Below are 21,912 nucleotides of genomic sequence, written 5' to 3'. Positions count from 1 at the left end.
GGAATCACAGAAATGATCGCATAGAAGTGTGCTTCTAATATAATTTATCAAAAATTTTCCTCTTTACAATTTCCATATGTCATCTGACAATGCAAACATTTTCAAATTATCATTTGAAACACTGTTTTGCAAGCATCAAAATACCAGTCAATAAACTGAAGTCACAAGTGAATGGAACCATCAACAATTTATATCATAATTCCATCTTTCCTGCAGATGAAATTATTTATCTGTTATTTTATAACTTTATAAATGACTTACCTTATTGTTTCATATGTTTAGTAGTAAATCATTTTTATCATTATATGATTAAAAGTTAAAGTGTAATTAATATTTTGAATTTTAGGCATTCCCATGAACTGCCTTCATTGATTAAACCACTGATATATTTTACTTATCTGCTTAGTTCTATAGTTATTATGGCTATGAAACATATATTGGGCAATACCATGAATGTTTAAATTTCAAATACAAACTTTGGCTTTGAAATCAAGTCCAGAGAACACAACTGATTTCTCACAATACTACTATAAGCAATATGTTCTTGGAGTTCTCGTTGTGGCTCAGTGGTTAATGAATCCGACTAGGAACCATGAGGTTGCAGGTTCGGTCTCTGCCCTTGCTCAGTGGGTTAAGCATCCAGCGCTGCCATGAGCTGTGGTGTAGGTTGCAGAAGCAGCTCAGATCCCGTGTTGCTGTGTCTCTGGTGTAGGCTGGCGGCTACAGCTCCAATTTGACCCCTAGCCTGGGAAACTCCATATGCCGCGGGAGCAGCTCAAGAAATGGAAAAAGAAAAAAAAAAAAAAAGTTCTTAAAATTCACCATAAATGACATGCAACATAATACAAGATAAAAGCAATGTTCTTTACTCTGAGAAAGCACTTTTAATTTGTATCAGAGAAGGACTGAAGCTTTTTGATGCAGCAATTTGTGAGACATAAAAAAGAAATAAGGAGAAGCACTTAGCTGACATGGGTTTTCAAAATACAGGAGTCTTTGGTTCTATGAAAATAAGATATACTTGTCTTAAATGATTAGAAATCATCTCTGCTAAGGAAAAGAAAATGGAAATTAGATAATTTCTTGAGGTAAATTAGAGATCTATGAGTTCTACTTTAGACATTTATTAAAATTTTATTGTAAACGGGCATAAGCTGTAAATTAAAACTGTTTTTGAAAGACTATCTCAAAATTTATACAATCTAAATATTTTGTTTTCCCAAGAGAGCTTTCTCTTGTTTTCATTATTGTTGTTTTTTTGTATGTTATCCTATTCAAATTCACTTGTGAGTTAAATGTTTCATATACTTAATGACTTTTAAATATTTTAGGGATTTACCGAGAAGCTCAAAAATCCAGTCTATAATGGTATTTGTAAGTAATAACAGAATTTTAAATCTTAGCCACCAATCCCCTGCCCTGCAACAACAATAGTTTCTCCAACCTGCTGCCCCTCACTCAAATCCCCTCTTGTTCAGGATAAAGAATTTTTGTCATTTTATAGACCTCTAAACATTGGGGGGGGGGAAATACCAAAAGCCTTTCAAGTCACTGAGATCCCTCGTGAAACGTAATAAAGACAGTAGTATGAACCCAAAAGAACTTAATTCATCGTCTTCTTCTTCTTTTTTTTTTTTTTTTTTGCTTTTTTTAGGGCTGCACTAGCAGCATATGGAAATTCCCAGACTAGGGGTCAAATCGGAGCTGCAACTGTTGGCCACAGCCACAGCAATGCAGGATCTGAGCCACATATGCAACCACATCACAGCTCACAGCAACACCAGATCCCTGACCCACTGAGAACGGCCAGGGATTGAACCTGCATCCTCATGGATTCTAGTCAGATTTGTTTCCACTGTGCCACGAAGGGAACTCCCCAAAAGTACTTTATTATAAGCACACCCTTAGATGATAGATACCCACATATCTGAGTATTACTATGATATGCCTATGATGGGAAAGTTAACTTTGAATTCTTAGATGAGTTAACAAGTAAATACTCTACACAGAGGGTCAGAACATACACTGCCATTCCTTAAGTTAGACAATTATTTTTATTCTATTCAAGGTAATTATTACCATTAATAAAAATAAGAATAAAAATGCATTCATGTAAGTGGTTAAGGATTTCACATCATATCCATTAACGTTTGCTGAAAAATGAATCAAGGACCTGTTTTGTGTTGCTTAACCTATAGCTTTACGTTCAACCCTTAAGCCAGATTCCAGCTAACTTATACAACTCAACAGCAAAAAAACCAACAACCCAACTGAAAAATGGGCAAAAGACCTAGAGACATTTCTCCAAAGAAGATATACAGATGGTCAACAAGCACATGAAAAAATGCTCAACATCACTGATTATTAAAGAAATGCAAATTAAAACTACTATGAGATACAACCTCACACCTGTCAGAATGGCCATCATTAACAAGTCAACAAATAACAAATGCTAGAGAGGGTGTGGAGAAAAGGGTACCCTCCCACACTGTTGGTGGGAATGTAAATTGGGACAGCCACTATGGAAAACAGTATGAAGGTACCTTAGAAAACTAAATGTAGAACTACTATATGATCCAGCAATCCCACTCTGGGCATATATCAGGAAAATGTTCCTTGAAAAAGATACATGCACCCCTATGTTCACTGCAGCACTATTCACAATATCCAAGACATGGAAACAACCTAAATGTCCGTCGACAGATAAATGGATTAAGATGTGGTATATATACACAATGGAATACTACTCAGCCATAAAAAGAACAAAATGATGCCATTTGCAGCAATATGGATGGAACTAGAAACTCTCATACTGAGTGAAATAAGTCAGAAAGACAGATATCATATGATATCACTTATATCTGGAACCTAATATATGGCACAAACAAACCTTTCCACAGAAAAGAAACTCATGGACTTGGAGAACAGACTTGTGGTTGCAAGGGGAGGGGAAGGAAGAAGTATGGGTGGGAGTCCAAACTATTGCATTTGGAGTAGATAAGCAATGAGATCCTGCTGTATAGCACAGGGACCTAGTCACTTATGATAGAACATGATGGAGGATAACGTGAGAAAAGGAATGTATATCTGTGTGACTGAATCACTTTGCTGTACAGTAGAAATTGACAGAATACTGTAAACCAACTACAATGGGAAAAAAATCATTTAATTAATTTACTGCAAGTGACACCTAATAATATATGATACGCAGAGTGTATAATTATAACAATCTCTTTTTTGAGAAAGACTTTTCATTGGTTTAAGGGAAAGGAGCCAGGCACTGTATTAAGTATAAAAGACTAGAATTCGCATTCCCCTTTCACACGCAGGGAATAGAAACTAACATTGTACAGAGGTGAATGACTCATCCACAGTCACATTGTTGGTAAGTCTTCTGATTGTAAAAATATCCTTCAAATATTTAAGACGACATATTAATTCAATAAATATCCCCTCAACCTACCCCACTTGCCTCCTTGAGCAGTTATGAATCACTCTGTAAACAAAAGGCAGATCTGTGCCACTGGAAAAATAGATTAGATATTAACAAATTTAAAACACTTTATGTAATGTGCTCAGTGTTTCCATCCCCGCCAGAATGCTTTGGGGTTGGTAGGGAGGGTGGGATGACTGGGCCCCTTTTACAGATGAGGAAACCTGGCCCCACAGCGTTACTCCAGAGCTACTTACCTAAAAGCACATGGATAAAGCGTCAAGAGTGGGTTGCTATTTGAACCCACTTATTTCCCTCTAGATTCCAAAATCTAGAAATTTCCTCCTCTCCTATCCATACTGCTTCATTATGCAATCCAATGGATAACAAAAAGTCGGCAATGTCCGGCCTTCTGAATGTTCATAATAATTTGTGTGCACTATCTAATACTACCTTATTCTTTCTTGCGCCTTGGCCAGTGTCTCCTACAATCTCACTGTAGGTTCTTTGAGAGCATGGATCATATATTCAGCCTCTGTGGAACTGTCCAACAATTCCTACCACAGAGCCAAGGACCTGAAAGTTTTTAAAAATATTTCTTCATTCACTAACTAGATGCAAAAGTTTTGGGAGACCTAGCCCTGGAGCAGGTAGGAGAGAATTAGATGCCACAGGCAAATCGGCTCATTTACTACCCAACTCCATGTTTTTCCATTCTGTGGAGAGTCAGTATAATTTTCCTATTTTCAAACAAATACTATAACAATTATTCCTATGACAATATCCAGTATTTCCAATGAAGCAGATATTCTCAAATAATATTGGGGAGGGGAATGTAAACTTCTTAAATATAATTTATTGATATGTAAAGATATTATTTTAAATTGTAATTCAAACAATTGCAATCGTTGAACTGTTTGAGAAATAACTGGAAATGCACTAATGCATCCTAAACCTTTAGCCTTTAACATACAAAATTAGGAAACAAAACACATTTTTCTCACTAAATTCAGTGGCTTTTAGGACAGTCTACGGGTCAGATAAGCCAGTTCCTTGTTCGTTAGGTAACTTTCAAATAACTGAAAATCATTTCTGCAAAAGTGTTTTAATCATTTTAAGAAAAGCAATTTCTCCTCTCTCTATATATATACAAGTTAAATTTAGCTTGTGAGTGTGTCACCTACCTTTATAACATGATGCTTTTCCTGGAGCACAGGAATCTTAAACATTTGGCACCAATAGGTTGTACCTTTGTTTGGGATGGGGACCTGTCTTAAAGAAAAGGGGAGAGGGACAGAAGTCACATTCTATTAAATACAACAATTCAAGCAAAAATTCTTAGACACTTTCAATATACCCACCCTTAGGACCCAAAATCCTGGGAGAAAAACTTACGTCCTGATTTACCAGGTCAAAGTACGGCACGGCTGTAGACAACACATTGGTTTTTTCAGGATTCAATAGCCGCAGACTCTTGGTGCCACGATTGGAGGCGTGGTACTTGGGGCCCGCTTTGCCCACATCTTCGTGGTGGTAGGCCCAGATCACCCTCACTGTGCTCTCCTGGTGATGGACATGGACACAGTTATGTCTCAGGAGAGCACTTTCCTAGCCCCTCAGTGGAATTCAAAGAACTCTATGTAAAGCCGGTTATAGAAGTGAAGACAAGAGAATAATGACATTTGGCATTTTCAATATGGCCTCTAACAGGAGCTGTGTAAACATGATTAAGCCATTAAGAATCCAAATAGATGAGCTTCTTTTGGAAGAAATCGTCTCTCACATGCAAGGTCTGTCTGTTCCAAAACAGAATGAGGGACAGTTGACTTAGCAGTTCCGCTTTCACGCTCAGGGCAACCGTAAATCGTTGCCATGCAAAAACTCCAAACTAGCAAACTAGTAGTTACCAAACAAATACTCTTTTGCTAAGCAGCAGGAATCTGGGAAAATTAAAACCTGTTTTAATGTCATAGAACATTTGAGGGAAAATAAATGAATAGAATGAAAATTAAAATGACTTGCAGATCAAGAATTTATTTTAATCTTAGATATTTCCCAGGCACTAGCCCAGTCACATGTATGAATTTATAAGGAGGTGCAGATACAGCAAGAACGTCTGATTCCGGACTTGTTTATTATCCTAGAATCTCTCTATAGTCATTTTATGAATCTTGGGAATTTCCAAGGGACTGGTGCTGCCCAACTAAGGAAAGTACAGTCAGCTGAAATCGGCTTCCACCTATCAAATGAGAGATTGCCTTAAGAGTGGTGGGGTAGTGGGAAGGGTTTGTTGGCATATAAAGAAATAGCTTAGCCTCCCCCACAGAAAAAGATGTCTTTGCCAGAGCTTTGTAATAAGAACTTTGGAAATTAATGATAACGCAAAAGTAATTTATGTTAATATATACTTCCTTAATAAGTTAAATGACTATAATTATTATTCCAATTAAAGCATAATTGCACTGTGTATTACATAAAAAGCGATCCATGTCCTTGCATGTTTTTTTCTTCCTCTTTTACTCTTTATGCTGATGTTAATCAAAACTGCTTCATATTTTTACATGCCCATTTTTAAAGCTTTGACTTCCCAAATAAAAAAGATAATTTTATTGGCCTATACAAAATGAAATTGATTCAAGAGATTCATGGAAACTTTCAAAGTACCACATGAATTATATATCTTCTAAATATTTAATTTGCATATGCACAAAGATGTTAATTTTTACATGATGCTGACAATAAGAAATCTTGTATTACAGGTTGTCAGGCAATTTTCATCAGTCTACTATTCATCCTGACTTAGAAATTAACAAAAATGAATCAGTTATAATTCAGATGAATTATATCCTAATATTCAGTATCATAATTCTCTCTTGTGTAATGCAATTTCTTCCAACATTTATCTATCACCTATTTTCAAACTTATAAAGAGGCAGCTAAAACCTTTTACAGTCATATACACTTTAAACAGCTCTTTACAATTTTAGATTCACACAAAAATTGCCTTTATTGAAATCTACAGTCTTAGGATTTTTTTGTGGCTTCTGAAGAGAACTTAAATATTTCAAAGAAGACAATGTAACTTTGCATTTAAAGATTATTTTCTAAATATTTGTTCCTTTTTATTGTGTAAAGCATTTCACAACTGTAAATGCACAATCTTGTCATGCATGCATTCACTGATGACTCCTTACCGTTATGCTCTTGTCATTTATGTCACATGTATGCAGTTCTCTGGTAAATTCAATTACTGTGTGTGTACTATTTTCCATGGCATATTCTAGGTGGTAATCTTGCTGAGCATCTTTTTTCAATTCTCTATTTGCATTTGTAAAATAATCCTGCAGAAAATATGGAAAAGAAAAATTAAGAGGAAAAGAATTTGGATTAAGAGTATATACAGAGGTTCCCAGCGTGGCTCAGCAGAAACGAATCTGACTAGCATCCATTAGGATGCAGATTCGATTCCTGGCCTGGCTCAGTGGGTTAAGGATCTGGCATTGCTGTGAGCTGTGATGTAGGTCGTGGGCACAGCTCAGATCCTACGTTGCTGGCTGTGGCAAAGGCCAACAGCTACAGCTCCAATTCAACCCCTAGTCTGGGATCTTCCATTTACCATGGGAGCAGCCCTGGAAAAAAAAAAAAAAAAAAAAAAAGAGTAAACACATAACCTTAAAAATAAATTCAGCCCTGAAAAAAAAAAAAAAGAGTATATACATAAACCTTAAAAACTAAAATCCTGTACTTATAGCCATTTTTTTAAATCCTGGGAATTTCCAAGGCACTGGAGTATCCCAACTAGGAAGAGTTCCCTAGGAAACTGGTCCACATTAGAACTTCTGGCCCTTCGGGAAAAGGTAATGTGGATTTATAATATCATAGGACATCAGAAGAGATGGAATGAATGAACATTCATGACCACTGAGCACGTTTCCCTCATTCTACAAATGAAAAGAACTTAGACACTGTGAAATGGCTTGCTCCAAAGTGAAATAACTAGTTCATGACAAAATCTGGACTATCCTCAGGGTCAGCAATTTTTCTACTGTTATATCTTGTGTTACTTCCTTCTGCACTGCTAAAAACAAGGAGACCCATACTAAGGTTGTTTTAGTATGAGCTGTAATGGCATATGTTTATTAAAATAAAATGCAGGGAAAATATAGAAAGAAATGAAATGAACCGATTACAAGATATTGAAAAGCTAGAGACTTTCTGTTTTGGTGATTCAGTTATAATTTTTATGCTAAACCTGTTCAGTGGGGTAAGATCACTTCTGAGGGCACACAGAGGCAATGGAGAGGACCTGGGCTTTGAAATCAAATGACCAGGATCTGACCCCCACCTCTACTACTAAGTGCCTTGAAGAACTGTTGAAGTCAAAGTCTTGGAGCTTTTGTTCTAACATTAATAAACTTGAGATTATAATACATACTTATTTTACAGATTTTGAAAGACAAATAAATGAAATCGTATATGAGGGAAACGACTGCTAAAGATGGTTAGACCTCATTGAGTGCCAATCTCCTTCCTTCTTTTGCAATTATAGTTTGATTTTTCCACAAAATATTTCTTTATGCCTTTACCATTAGCTTTCTATGTTGAGAGTTATAAAAGCCACTTTGTTCATTTTCATCACTTACAGAAGACACAACATTTGCTATAATTATACTGGCTTTTCAGTACATAAGGATATTTTATTTTGATAAATCACAAGTTGATTTAGAATATACATACTGAAACACAATTATAATTACTTTTACTGACACTAAAATTACATTTGAAGAAATGATCCCATGCCTGGCAAAGGAAATACAGTATACAAGGAGAAAAAAAAAAAAAAACCTTTAGATTGCCTATAATTGTCATATTCAAATGGATAGCATTTGGTATTTTTATTCTTACCACCTTTTTAAAGCAGTTATCAAGTGTGCATAAATTTGACATCCAAGTTACCAGATCTAAATATTGTTCAAACCCCACATTATTGGTGATACACAGAGCCTAACTAACCTTTCTCACTCTGGCAACAACTGCAACTTATTGAGTCCATTCTATGCACCAGTTTAAGCGTGTTACATGTATTAACTCATGTAATATTCATACCAAGTATATGAAATAAAAATAATTTTCCTATTTTACTGAAGCCCAAAGAGGTTAAGCATCTAAGGATCACATTGATCACATCCTTCTCCACTGTTCTCCACCAGAGTAGCCACTGATGGAAAAGTTTGGGTTAGTTTATATCTCTTGTCTACCAAAAATACCTATATCAAGTTTTTTTCACAAAACATGTTACTTTTTTCTCCTGCTAATGTTGGAGTTTGTCCAAAAATTTATTCTGAGAAGCAGTTGTAATTGCAAAAGCAATTCAAATGAAACATTCCTATGATACTGTGATTTTCCCACTTTTGATCACATCGATTTTCAACATGTAAATGAAAATAACAAGGCTTGTGGACAAGGAGGGATTTAGGTAAACTAACTGTGCCGTGACACTAAGCTCATATTTCATTACACGACTCAAGCAATCACAGCTTTTGCAAACAAAAGGAATACAATACAAAATGTAATCAGTTCAAAGAGGAGAAAAATTATCCTCATCTTGCAAATATGTTTTCAAAAACATTAGTCCCACAAAATATCCAGCTGCCTTGCCAATTTTCCATCCGTTCTTTTTCCACTCACCAAAACCAATTCCTTTCAGCTATTCCACTTTTCGCTGGCTTTTCAGATAACTTAGCTATGAGAAAAGGGGAGAAACTTCATTCAGGTCTTAGTGAAAATCCCTTGAGCTCATCTGTCCTGTGTAAACCACCAAGTGCTCAATATTCAGAAAAGATGGCTGCCAATTATGCCAAAGTTCTGGACTCTTGGAAAAATGTGATTGTCTAAAAGAACTGATGATATCTTCAGCATTATTAAGGGAAAACATGAATGGGTTTGAGGAAAACTAAAGTTGATATATGAAATAGTCTCATCATCACTGTAATTACATAACAATTTTCTTCACATTTTCTAATTTTTAGGGCCAATTTGGAGACAGCTTCGTATTTGAGCATAGTACATCTTGGCTCTCCAAGTAGTGTTATTAGTTATAAGCTTACTTAGCTGGGCCCATACTAATGCTTGAAAATCCACATGTTAAATCTCTTGTTCTTCCAGGGATACCTCCCAAAACAAATATTCTAAACCTCTCTCTACAAGATACCAACATTTCCCCACCATCAGCTTTCATACTTCTCCCTCTATTGAGAGAATTTCAGTTATGATGCATGAGAGCTCACACCTTGCCTTCTTTCTCTTCTAAATAACGTCACCTAGTGGAATCATGAAAAATGCTGGATCTAAAATAGAGCAGGAGGAGTTCCTGTCATGGCTCAGTGGTTAACGAATCCGACTAGAAACCATGAGGTGGCAGGTTCGATCCCTGGCCTTGCTCAGAGGGTTAAGGATCCGGCGTTGCCGTGAGCTGTGGTGTAGGTCGCAGACGTGGCTTGGATCTGGCATTGCTGTGGCTCTGGCATAGGCCAGTGGCTACAGCTCCAATTAGACCCCTAGCCTGGGAACCTCCATAGGCCACAAAAGTGGCCTAGAAAAGGCAAAAAATAAAATAAAATTAAAATAAATAAATAAATAAAATAGAGCAGAAAAACAGAAATATAGAACAAGAAATATAAAACAAAGATGGGACAAGAAGAAAACAAATAGATGTCAAAAAAATGTAAGAGAAATAGTACAATAAATTTACAGATGTTAAAAGTTAATAATTTTATGCACATTTTGATGCAAAAAACTTGAATAATTTAGATGAGAAAAAGGCAAAGTACTTGAATGATACAACCAACAAGACTTATTCAGAAAAACAGATATTTTGAGTAGTCCTATAGTCCTTCTATTGGTAAAAGCCTTCCTAAAAAGAACATTCTAAGCCAAAGGGTTCTCACTTGGAATTTCACCAAATATTTAAGGAAGAAGTAATAGCAATCCTTCACAAACTCTTCCAGAAGATAAAAGAGGAGTGAATACTTCCTAAATCATTTTTTTTGATACCAGTATTATCCTGATACCAGAATGAAAGACATTACAAAATAAGATCAATATTTCTCATGTGTCTAGATGGAAATTTTCCTAAAAATATATATTAGCAAAGAGAACCCAATGATGTTAAGAAAAAAAGGACAACATATCATGATCATGCAGAGTTGGTTCAACATTAGAAAATAAATCACTGCAATTCACTATATCAAAGTCTAAAAAAGAAAACCACAAAATCATCTCCATGAAAATGCAGAAAACCCATGTGAAACATTCCTTCATAGCAAAATCTCTTAGCAAACTAGCAATAGAAGATACTTCCTTAACCTTATAAAGGGCATCTTAAAAAAAACCTAAGGCTAACATCCCACTTCATGATGAAGGACTGTATTCTTCCCAAGTTTGGGAACAAGTAAATCCTGGGAATAAGGCAAGGACGACTACAGTTCCCACTTCCAGAAAGTTCCATTGATGGTTCATCTCTGTTATTTCTATCCCCTAACCATGGTCATCAGCATTCTGTCCTTGACATTATGCTACTTTGCCTTCATATTTCATCCTTTGGGAAACTCATCTACTCTAAGAGTCTCCAGTAATCACTTTATTCAGTATTACATATCTAAAATTCCATTACATACCTTCACATGGGAGTCTTACTGTCATTTCAAAGGCAACATATCCAAAATCGTATTCACCTTTACTATAATGATTTTTACTTCCTTATACTGCCATTCTGCCAGTCATCCAATTCCAAAACCACAGTCTCCTTTAACTTTCCCCTTTAGGACTCACATTCCACAGGCAGCCCCTGCTCCTATCAGTTCCTCCTTTGAAAACATGACCCACCTTTTCCTTTTGCTCCATTACAACTTCTCCATTACAACTTTAGATTCTGTCACCTCTTATCTCTGTCTTCTTTGCAACTCATTCTCAACATGTCACAACATTTTACTCAACAGTATAGAGTACAGGTGTTCTATAATTTAATTCGAAGTTTCTCTAAAATTGAGCCTAACCTGGTTTTCCAGGGTGTCTATCACTTCTCTCACATGTTCTCTACTCTCTATTGATTATTCCTCCCAAATACTCTGATTTTTTCAAGTCCTTTGCTTTTGTTCCCATTCATTTTATCTCAGGTACTCTCTACCCCACTGAGCTATCCACACCGCTAACTCCACCCACTGAAACAACTCCATTGAAATGTTTCCTTCTCTTCACGATTCTTAGTTCTATCTTCCCTACAAAGTTTTTTCTTTGATCACTCCAACTGGAAGTGATCATTCCCTCTCTGTATCCTTATTCTTGTTACCATTCCTATGTAGCATGTAATATATGGTAACTGACAAGAAATAGACACCTCATCTTGCTAATCCAGTTATAAATTTATACCCTTAGAAAAGCTGTTTACATTTTAAATGAAACAATAAGGGAAAAACAGTCGATTATTTTCCCACTTGCCCTTAATTATATTTACACATGGTTAAGACCTGGTGTGGAATGTGTTTAACCAGATGTTAGAATGAGTTTGGGTCTGCATGATCTGCCAAGCAGACACATCTGGTCCTGAAATCTGGGAACACTGTCATGACCTTTTAGCCCCTAAATGGACATGAATCTTATGCAACTGACAGCAGCATTTAGAAAAAAGAGCTTAGGCAGGCAAACTCTTTGAAATCCGTTTACACTAGGAGGGCATTCCCTACCTATTTTAAAGAAATTAAAAAAAAAAAAAAGACAGGTCTGAGAGAAACTCTATTTTAGAATGTTTTCTAATATTAATTTATATGCTCAGTGCCTAATGGAGTGAATTGCATGTTGCAGAGGCACATGAAATATGCGTGGTTTTAGAAGGAGCATCCTGACTTTCCTTTTGCTAAATCTAAACAAGGGCATAATTTTTGAAAATAAAAGATAAAAAGCCATGAACCATCCTCCAATATTCACATCTTTGTGGTACAGGAACAGTTTAACCTAATGGGAGCAAATTATTCCCCAGTAGTACCTTCCTTCTTCCTTCAGCCTGCATTAAGAAAATACATGGACTATAATCAGTCTTGATGATGTCAAAAAAAGGAAGGAGAGGAAAAAGCAAGGAGGGAAAGAAAGCAAGTCATGCAGGAAACAATCTTGAGAATCTGTCATGCAGATTGGCTAAACCAAAAAAAAGAGTATATTCTGTGTTTAAGGGTTTCCTGACAATTTGACAAAGGGACAAGTGTTATTTAAGGATAATTAATCAAAAGACTTATTTGTTATTATTATCCTCTGGGGAAAAAAAAAATGGAGAATGAAATTAACAATAAAACATTGACCAGTCAAGAATCTGGATAACATCACCTAGAAATTTACATTCATAAAACCATTCTGAATAGTGCTCATGAGATATTTAAGGACATTTTCCAGATCATTTTTACTATTTGATTTTTACCTTTAGAATTAGAACCAAATGGCGCCTCTCCCCTACTCTGTCCCTTTTAGCAAATAGGGCTTTGCTGTACATCCAAGGTGAAGGCCGTTCCTTAGCCATCTTGCTGAAGTGCCTGATATTCCAGGACTTTTAAAATAAAAGTAGGAATACTGATTACAGTGCACTCTCATTGTCATGGTCTGTCTTGGATTGTCCCTTTGTCATGGATGACAAAATAACAGCTATTATAAAAGTCTAGCTATATGATATGTACATTAAATATACTTAAAATTATAAATGTAACATAAAATATTGATAAATAAAAGTAGGCACCAATTATCATTAAAAATTGACTTTTTAAAGACACCAGGCTTGAAGAGTACTCAAAGAATGAAGAATCTATAGATTTTTTTAAGAGTTTAAGAATAAGGAGTTCCTTGGTGGCGCAGTGGTTAACAAATCCAACTAGGAACCAGGAGGTCGAGGGTTCAAACCCTGGCCTTGCTCAGTGGGTTAAGGATCCAGCGTTGCTGTGAGCTGTGGTGTAGGTCGCAGATGCGGCTTGGATCTGGCGTTGGTGTGGCTCTGGCGTAGGCCGGCGGCTACAGCTCCGATTGGACCCCTAGCCTGGGAACCTCCATATGCTATGGGGGCAGCCTGAGAAAAAGACAAAAAGACAAAAAAAAAAAAAAAAGAGTTTAAGAATAAAAATATGTAGATGTTTTATGTGCATATGAAAACTAATATGCAAAGCCATGCTTCTATGTACCTACCTACTCATTTTTAATGTTCTGTAAAGTGAAATATGAGGTAATATTTCCCTAGGTTAATGGTTTTATGTGGATTTCAATCATATTCTAACTCAAATATCTGCATTAGGATCAGCTTTACTATGAATTTGTCATTGAGGCATTACTTTTTTGTTTTTATTGTAGATTATTATATTAATCACATATTAACATTGTTATCCTTTTAAAATATAAAATATTAACTGTTACCCTTAAAAATCTGCACTGATAATTAGACTCTGGCAATAAAACTAATCTGCAGCTATGTCTTAAAAAATACTGCTTCTGGAGTTCCTGCTGTGGCACAGTGGGTTAAGAGTCTGATGGCAGCAGCTGGGGCCACAGTGCAGTGGGTTAAATGATCTGGCATAGCCACAGCTGCAGTGTAAGTCACAGCTGAGGCTCAAATTCAATCCTTGGCCAGGAATTTCCATATGCTGTGTGTGCAGCCATACACTACATACACACACACACAAGCGTATATACATATATATGTAAAATACATATGTATCTTACTTCTGAAACATATTTTCACAGGATATTTTTCCTTTTGAACATGTTATGCCTTGAAAAAAATGAGGACGCATATTATTGACATTTCAAAATACTGTGTGGCAACAGTAAAGTATCAGTCAGTATCAGCAAAAGTTGGCATTATCATTTCACATGATAGCCAGGGAACTGACTGCCACTTTCAAACCAAGATAACATGCCAAAAACGCTCGCTTTGATCTCTACAAGATTGCTACAACCTCTTGTTAAAAAAACATGATTACACAGATGTGAGATTGGTTCTCAATCATTGTCCGTCTTTTTCTTTTTTTCTTTTTCTCTCTCTTGAATAAAATCTCTGCAACAGAAAAGAGTCTGACTGGTGCTATGCTAAACAGGATGAAGTGAAAACTCTTATGGGTGTAATAAAAGATATGAATAAACCCCAGTTCAGTCTGGGGAATTGAATGTAAGCACAGCTGCAGGGGGAACCTTGAGAAAAATGTTACATTTGTCATCATTTTCTTCAACAGGTGCTTGTAGTTTTTCTTCTTTTTCTAAATCTCAAAAGCCTTGTTACTTCAAACATTTCTGTTTGTTATATTAATTTCTATAATAAGTTTTATGATGGTTTAATAATAGTGATAGTATAATAACAAATATTTTTGTGTTCAAGAGAATCTTTGATCCTAAAAAACCATAAAACTGTATAAACAAACTGTATAAACAAAATCTTCAGCGTTCAGTATAAGCTGATTTTAATAAGCTGTTTCTTCACTAATCTTAGAAATTTGAGAGGAATATCAAAACAGAAGTGGTTTGCCTTTTAGAAACCACTTGAGATAAAACTGAAACCCCCTAAGTCTATTAAGAGATCTGTTCAATAGCAACCAGAATGACAAAATAGGAGCCTTGTTAGCTTACGTTCCAGCGAGGGGCCCACCTGAGCAATCTGTTTTTGTTCTTTAAGTGCCACCTGCTGAAAATACACATCCAGAATTTTCTCCCTCAGCGAATCATCTCGTTTTAGTTTTCAGGTAATTCAATACTTTGCCGTAATTACAGAATTATCAGATACAGTGTAAAATTAAAACTTTGACTCGATCTCTAACAATAAACTTCAATGGAAAAAATTTCAGCTCTTACCACTGAAATAAGATGTTATTTTGCCTTTGCCCTATTCCATCATCTTAACTTTTGTTTGTTTGTTTTCTTTTTAGGACCACACCTGCAGCATATGGAAGTTCCCAGGATAGGGGTCAAATCAGGGTTGCAGCTGCCAGTCTATGCCACAGCCACAGCAATGCTGGGTCCGACATGCATTCCATCTTGGTGAAAAGCCAGATCCTTAACCCCTAAGCAAGGTCAGGAATTGAACCCACATCCTCATGGACACTGTGTTGGGTTCTTAACCCACTGAGCCACAACAGGAACTCCCATCATCTCAATTTTTTAAAAAATTTAACTTCTCTTAACTCTAAACTCTAACTTACGGTTTAGTTGCAGGATAAGCTGATAAGTTTAAAAATTTACATAACAGAACCAAAATTATTTAGATAATAATTACTTATAGAAAAATAAGACAGAGAAGGATTGGAAAGCCTTCAATTGGAGGGATCCAAAAAGTCCCCGTGGAGGCAATGAGACTTACTTTAAGAAATAAAGCAAGTTAGGAGCCAGCCATGAAAAGCGTGGAGGAAGTAGATCTAGGAAGAAAGACCAGCGCTTGGGGAGGATCTAGAAGGGGATGGAAGGAGGTTTAGCCAGTTTGGTGAGGCAAATAAAAGCAAGTGTGATGGGATGATAGTGCGCAGAACAGGAAAATGAGATCAACAGGGATCAGATGATGCCCTAGATGTTGTGATGGCTTATAGGTCCATGTTGGGAGTTCAAATTTAATACTAAGCTTATAGAGAAGTTATCTGAGCTTTAAGCAGCAGATGACATATTCTGATTGATGAGAAAATGTGTGTGTGTTCCTGTGGATACCATGTAGAGAATGAAGAGAGGATATAAGATCTGTGCTCTAAAGGCAGAAGTGACACAGTGATCCCAGAGGTTCAAGCTTGAATGGTAGTAGTAAAACTGAGGGGCTGTGGGCAGGTTTTAGATTTAATTTGGCAGAAGAGTCAATGGAACCTGAAGATGGGTTGTATATGTGGAATGAAAAAAGGAGAAGAACAAGGATGCCCCTAGTTTTTTACTGAGCTACCAAGAGGTACCATTTACTAAGATGGGGAAGGCTGGGAAAGAAGTAGGTTGAGGGTGAATGAAATTCAGTTTAAGATGCTACCTGGTGGGACAGTCAGCAGGCAGAGAATATGTAGACTGTTCTTAGATCAAAATAATGCATCAACCGGAGTTTCTGTCGTGGTGCAGCGGAAACGAATCTGACTAGGAACCATGAGGCTGTGGGTTCGATCCCTGGCTTTGCACAGTGGATTAAGGATCCCGCATTGCCGTGAGCTGTAGTATAGGTCGTAGACATGGCTCGGATCTGGCATTGCTGTGGCTCTGGCATAGGCCCATGGCAACAGCTTCGATTAGACTCCTAGCCTGGGAACCTCCACATGCCACGGGTGAGGCCCTAAAAAGACAAAAGACAATAATAATAATAATAATGATGATGATGATGCATCAACCAAGTTTCAGAAACTCACTGACTTTAGATTCAGCCTTGCTCCTGAAGCCCTTCAAATTCTTTTGAGTATGTACAAGACACAAAACATTCTTTTTTCTTTTTCTTTACTTTTGATAGGTTTCAAAACTAATAGTATTCCCTATATATGATTAACATACATTCACTAATATAATCCAAATATACTGAAATAAATAACAGGGAAAGTAATGAAATACCCTCATCACCACCGTAAGGACTTGGCGCACCCCTTTCCACATAAAGAGAACTTTTTGAGGCAGGTTGCAAAGGACTCATTGATTGTTTCGTGGTTGCTAATGTCTTCCTTTCTATTAATTTCTTGAATAACCTAAAGCAAGAATGTGGAGTCAAGTTGTTTTCAGCATCACACTCAAGTTGGAAGACAGCCTAAAGGATACCTACTCCCAGCTCCCACCAAAGGAAAGTTTCTCTCAAAAATAGTTTAAAGAGATGATCAGACAGTATTCATCTCCAGCTTACAACCTCACAAGGCAACTCATTTAATTTTAATACCTCTGATAGTCAGAAATATACTTGTTTTTTTTTCCTTTTTAGGGCAGCACCTGCAGGTATGTGGAAGTTCCCCAGCTAGGGGTTGAATCGGAGGAGCTACAGCTACTGGCCTACACCGCAGCCACAGCAACACGGGATCCGAGCCACATCTGCAACCTACACTACAGCTCACAGCACACTGGATCCTCAACCCACTGAACAAGGCCAGGGATCGAACCTACATCCTCATGGATATTAGTCGGGTTTGTTTCTGCCGCACCACAACAGGAACTCCCAGAAATGTACTGCTTATACTAATGTAACAAACATCTTCTAACTTTAATGTGTATTAATTGGGTCTTTTTTCTTCCTTTGGGAGCCTAATGGGTAACAGCTAATCCATATTTCTTGGGGAAGACTATCCACTATTTCAAAGACAATGGTCATGTTTTTTTCTAATTGTTCTCCAAACAAACATTGTCAGCTGTTTCCCATTACTCAGGTACCCCAATTTCCAGAGATTTCAACCATCCCTGTAATCTTCCTTTAGAATGTTCTAAATAACCCCCACATTTTAAAAAATGTTATTCTAGAAGGTATGTTCTGATATGGTTAACCTAGTAGAGTACACTGTCAGTATTCCCTTGATGTAAATGTAGAATTTACAGGCTAATATTGCATCTGTAAGTTCAGTAGCACATCTTTTGAGCTTAAAATGAGCTAATATTTAGGCCCCATTCATATGCATTCCAATTAAGCCCAATTTAACCCATTTTGTACATACATAACTAATTTTTTAACCAAGTGTTTATTTGTATTCTCAGTGAATTTTTAACTTTTAGTTTCATTGCTTTAAGATACCACTATACTTTGAGTCCTTACTCTGTAGCTTAATGTAGTCAGTCTGTTACCAATATGTTTCAGTATGGATGTTTAAATAGTTAAGATAACTTATTCAACTTTATTTTTTTACCATCGTAACCATTTTTAATTGTACAGTTCAGTCGTGTTAACTATATTCACATGGTCTGTGCTAGTCCTCCAGGACATTTTCTTTTTTGTCCTAATTCAATGAATTTTATTATATTGATAGTTGTACAACCATCATCACAATCTAATTTTAGAACATTTCCCTCCAAAACTCCCAGTCCACCCCCCACCTGTCCCCTTTGGTAACCATAAGTTTTTCAAAATCTGAGTCTGTTTCCGTTCTGCAAATAAGTTTCATTTGTGTTCTTTTTTTAGGTTCCACATATAAGTGATATCATATGATATTTGTCTCTCACTGTCCGACTAACTTCACATAAGTATAATAATTCCTAGGTCCATCCACTAATGCATCCACTCATCTTCTCCAAGGACATAATAAGAAATATGCTAAGTACCTTAGGATCATTCAGACACACCTTCTACTTAGGACCCCAACTACAGGTCCAACAAATCAAATGCAAAAGAAAATGCAGCTTTGTCAGTATAATCTGTGTTTATTCAAACCATACTGACTTCTACTCACAAACCAGTGGCTCAGAGCAAAGCATTCACAAACTAACTGCTTAAAAGTTTGTCCTTGAATTTTCTCAAAAATTACTATCAATCTCCCCCATATATTCTTTTAGTAGGTATTTTTCCCCCAAGTCAAAAATCTCAGATATTTGTCAATCTTGACAATTTTGCCATTTCACTAAGTGATTGACTCATTATATTTGATATCTTATACTACTGACTTCTTTCAATGTGCCACATACTCTGCTAAGAACTTTGTGAGCCTGTTTCATTTAACCCTCACAAAAACTCCATGTGGAACTTCTTTGTAAAGGGAACCATCCCCTTATAGAGGTTAAAGAGTTTGCTAAGGGCCACACAAGGAATAAGTAGCAAGCAGTGAGGGTGTGGGAGGGTTCACAGCCCACTTCTGGCTTTTAGCTGCTCAGCAGTTTATGAGCAGGTATTTCTGAGGGTCTGCCAGGCACGTGGACTCTTTGCTGGTCCCTGAGGAGGATGTGGTAGCGTTGACACACTCATTGCTTATAGATGTTCCATCCACACTCTGATAAATTATCCACCATTCCTGTACTTTTCCTCCTTCTCCCCACTGCAACTATAGCTTTAGGGTATTTCACTGCTTATTAGTCACCTTGGAAATGAAAGAGGGCAGGAAAAGAATATATATGTACATAACTAGGAAGACCTTCATAATTTTTCCAAATACAAAGGGAGTCCATTTCATTAGTGTTAATTCTAATAAAAGATTTGAGATCAGAACATGGCTCTTGGCTTAAATACAGGCTGAGAAATTATCAATAATTAAATACTTATCAATACTTTCATTTATTGATATTCCTTTGATGCCCTGTGGCCATATGACTTAGGAATTTTCAGTTCCGTGTGGGCAGATATTGCATTGCTTGGAAAAACAGCAACTAGCACCAAGTGACAAATGTATGCAGATGCAATGAAGAGAGACCACAATCCACAGTTCTTCCATTGCTACTCTCGTTTCAGCATGAAACTGAGAAAATATGTAGAACTATCAAAGGATGTGTTAAACTCATCTCAGAAGTGTTCCACTTCTAGAAGAACCCACTTTATTTTTTTCTACTTTACAAAATAATCTGAACTCTGTAAGCACAGGCTCACCCTTGTTTCAAACATCATAGGGCTACTCTGAATTGCTCTCTACGGAATCCTGCTATAATTCCCCCGGCCCAGTGTCTGGAGTCCTCCAAGCTGCCTCTGTAGGTGGACAGCACAGGAGTCCCCTGATTCCTGTCAAAGACCTGACCACCTAAGGTCAGTAGTTCCTGAACGTGGCTGCACATTGGAATCAATTAAGAAACTTGAAATACATTAATGCCTGTGTCCACCCCCCAGAGATTGTGACTTAACGGGTACGAAGGAGGGAGGGGGGTTGCCTGGACATTGGAATTTTTTTAAAGATGCCTAGTGAGTCTAATACACAGACAAATTGGGGAACTTCTGATGCAGGAAGTATCTTTCCCAGTTCTCAGTTCTCGACTAGCTCTGCCTGCTCACCACTGGACTGCAATTTGCCCTCCACCATCTGGGATCCACGGTGGCCCTGTCCAAAGGGATCAGATGTCCAAAGTACCTGGAGGCCTTGCATCAACATGGTTTAATCTACCATGAGCTTCCTTGTGTGAGTGTGTTTCTGTGCATCAACTTTGTGGGGGGAATGGTAGCAATTTACTGTATCTAAGAACTTGAGACGTCAAAGTTTTAGTTTGAAAATTGCCTGAAAGATGGAAATCATCCCTAGACGCATGTGGTTTTGTTGCTCTAGCTTTTTCAAAGTCCTTTGAGAAGATAAGAAAGAACACAATATAAGAGAAAAGCATTCACACCTACTATTAAGAAAGAAACCTCTATAAAAATCCCTGAGTCTCCAGATCAAAGCTTGGAAGACTCTAAGTGAGCTTACTAAACATCTGTACAACAATGCTACAGAAATAGAAAAGAGAGCTCATGTGGTTCAGACACATTTGAAAAAGCATTAATTATATTTCCTCCAGGTAGGCAGTCTCTTAAATTTAAAGTCTACTGACTCCTTTGATGCCCATGCCAGATAATCTTCAGAGTATGTAATATTTTGAATGGTAAACACTATGATTAATCTTGAAAGACAACCTTGAAAACTTGGGACACTTGTTTCCCATTGTGTTTTGTTTATAAGAATCCTAATCTGAAACAGCCACCCAGTTGCTCCTTTTTTTTTTTAAGCACTCAATGAATTTTATTACATTCATAGTTGTAAACAAGCATCATCCGTTGTTCCTTATCGCCTCACCCTATTATAATCCCCTGCACAGCACTTATTACTTTCTGATATTTTCCTTGCTTATTCATTTATTTGTTTGTCCTCCATCAGAATGTGAGCTCCGCAATACCACTGATTTCCTCTCCTCGATGCTCAGTCTCTAGAACCTACAACTGCTTAATAAACATTCATAAACATTACATGAATGAATGAACATTCCAACATTCTCTGCATATGGGTACTTCCTAAAATGGTCATATGAAAGTCACGAGTGATGCCACGCTGTGGGGCCTGGATCCTCAAATGTATACATCTACTAAATGGGAGATGTAAGATACTGACCTCACAGGGCTATTGTGAGAATTACATGACCTACTGTACTTTAAGGACTGATCATCATGTATGGCATATATTCAGAACCTGATGAATGAAAAAAATCACATCACTGAAATGTCTATCTATGACCAGTAGCGTGTGACAAAAGTAGTAAGAGAAATACTGTAATTTCATTTTATTAATCTGTTTTAAAATGTTTCATGCATGTTCCTTCACTACTGAAGAAGAAAATTGGAGTATGTTTTTACATAAACTACCTCTGTTTGCAGGAGAGGAAAGAACACCAAACGAAGACTGAGAGGAAATTAATCCAGGCCACTGATATATATGGCTTCCAACAAGTCATTTAATTAGCAGCTAAGCCTAGTTTTTAGCTGTAAAATTGAGGTGGGGTGTTTTAAGAAATTTTGGGAGGGAATTAACTGAACTCTGAGCTCTTTTTTTTTTTTTTTTTCTTTTTAAGGCCATACATGCAGCATATGGTTCCTGGGC

At 36.9% G+C, this 21,912-nt stretch overlaps 1 protein-coding gene across 1 annotated transcript in view; it reads right to left on the bottom strand.

Annotated features, from left to right (window-relative positions):
• Positions 1 to 21,912, bottom strand: part of MOXD1 (monooxygenase DBH like 1) — an 85,099-nt gene that overhangs the window by 57,193 nt on the left and 5,994 nt on the right. Inside the window, 3 exon segments of the mRNA XM_001926931.3 lie at positions 4,618 to 4,701; positions 4,829 to 4,996; positions 6,628 to 6,774. Coding sequence (XP_001926966.2) covers positions 4,618 to 4,701; positions 4,829 to 4,996; positions 6,628 to 6,774 — 399 coding nt within the window.

Source organism: Sus scrofa, chromosome 1 (genome assembly GCF_000003025.6).
Source record: "Sus scrofa isolate TJ Tabasco breed Duroc chromosome 1, Sscrofa11.1, whole genome shotgun sequence".
NCBI classification, from domain to species: Eukaryota; Metazoa; Chordata; class Mammalia; order Artiodactyla; family Suidae; genus Sus; species Sus scrofa.
The sequence above is the reverse complement of the archived record's forward strand: the minus strand, read 5'-3'. Positions and strand labels throughout refer to the sequence as shown.